Source organism: Perkinsus marinus (assembly GCF_000006405.1).
Source record: "Perkinsus marinus ATCC 50983 genomic scaffold scf_1104296961410, whole genome shotgun sequence".
Taxonomy (NCBI): Eukaryota; Perkinsozoa; order Perkinsida; family Perkinsidae; genus Perkinsus; species Perkinsus marinus.
Genome location: NW_003205760.1, coordinates 1 through 1128, shown reverse-complemented (window position 1 = coordinate 1128; position 1128 = coordinate 1). Strand labels below are relative to the sequence as shown.

General features: G+C 44.3%; 1 protein-coding gene across 1 annotated transcript; it reads left to right on the top strand.

Annotated features, from left to right (window-relative positions):
- Positions 1-36: 36 nt before the first annotated feature.
- On the top strand, positions 37-837 carry Pmar_PMAR011430 (hypothetical protein; the record flags this gene model as incomplete). The annotated part of the gene is made up of 1 exon (XM_002772346.1): positions 37-837. One exon carries the CDS (start codon positions 37-39, stop codon positions 664-666), a length of 630 nt encoding a protein of 209 aa, XP_002772392.1. The 3' UTR covers positions 667-837.
- Positions 838-1128: the final 291 nt, after the last annotated feature.

Sequence of the window (1128 nt, the reverse complement as noted above, 5' to 3'; positions counted from 1 at the left end):
ATTGCTCCCATCGGTTTGAGTTTCGATGCCGAGCGCATGCAGCCGCAATATATCAAGAGAACGTTACTGAAGGCTCAGCAGATGAAGAAGGATGTCAGCAAGAGGATGGGATATGCCCCTGGTTCTTTGCTTATTGATTTCTCTATCGAGGGTGGGAAGAATACTCTGGGTACTCAGTACATTATGCAGTATGCCGACCATGCTACGATGATGCTCTATCGTAACGCTATTGACGGTGACTATGCAGATGATCTCGTTTATCGTATGAATTATATGATGACAGAACAGTGTGCTGTGTGTACTCAACCAGGATGGGAGAACTTGAAGGCCAAGATCACCATCATGTTGGAAGGTTCTTGCACTGTTGGTAAATACTGCCACAAGCTTTCTATGTGTGCTTACGATGCCTCAGCTTATCCCAACTCCACTGGTGGTATTGAATATGCATGGGAGTTGCTCAACGAGTTGAAGGCCCGTACGGTTTCTGATGGTATTCTCACACGAGAGCAGTTCGATTTCCTCTTCGACATCCACGGTTCGTTGTTTGCTATTCATGACTGGGAATGGGTTAGGTGTTATTATAGCGATAACTTTTCTCGCGAGATGGGTTATTCTAATTGTCTTCATGAATACCACACCTCCGCGAACAAGTGCCGAACAGAATGAACTGTTCATCATATAACAAAACGCAAGAGGCCTCACATAAGTGCCTTGACACGATCGATTTTTTTCTGAATTTTAGAAAATGATCTTCTCTTTTCACTAAGCAGACTTCTCGCTCTTGATTGTCGTTTCCCATGATGAGCTCCCTTGCTCTTTTGGGAGTCATTTTCTGTAATTGGTTATACTGTCGGGTTACCTGTTGAAGGAAAGTCCAGGAAACAGTGGCATTCTTTCGGGGGTATCGGTTCCAAGTTAGTAGAAAACCTGAATTCTGTGCAAATCTCGAACGAGGAACTAATTGAGACAATTTATGTGGGTGAAGGGGGTTGGTGTGGTATCCATACGGTTTTATCACCGATGAATCGTAAGCTCTCGTTATGACATCATTTGGACCATCCGTTTCGTGTGAGACATCCGGGTTACAGCCTGGAAATTCGAATCGGAAATGTGTTTATGCGAACCAGG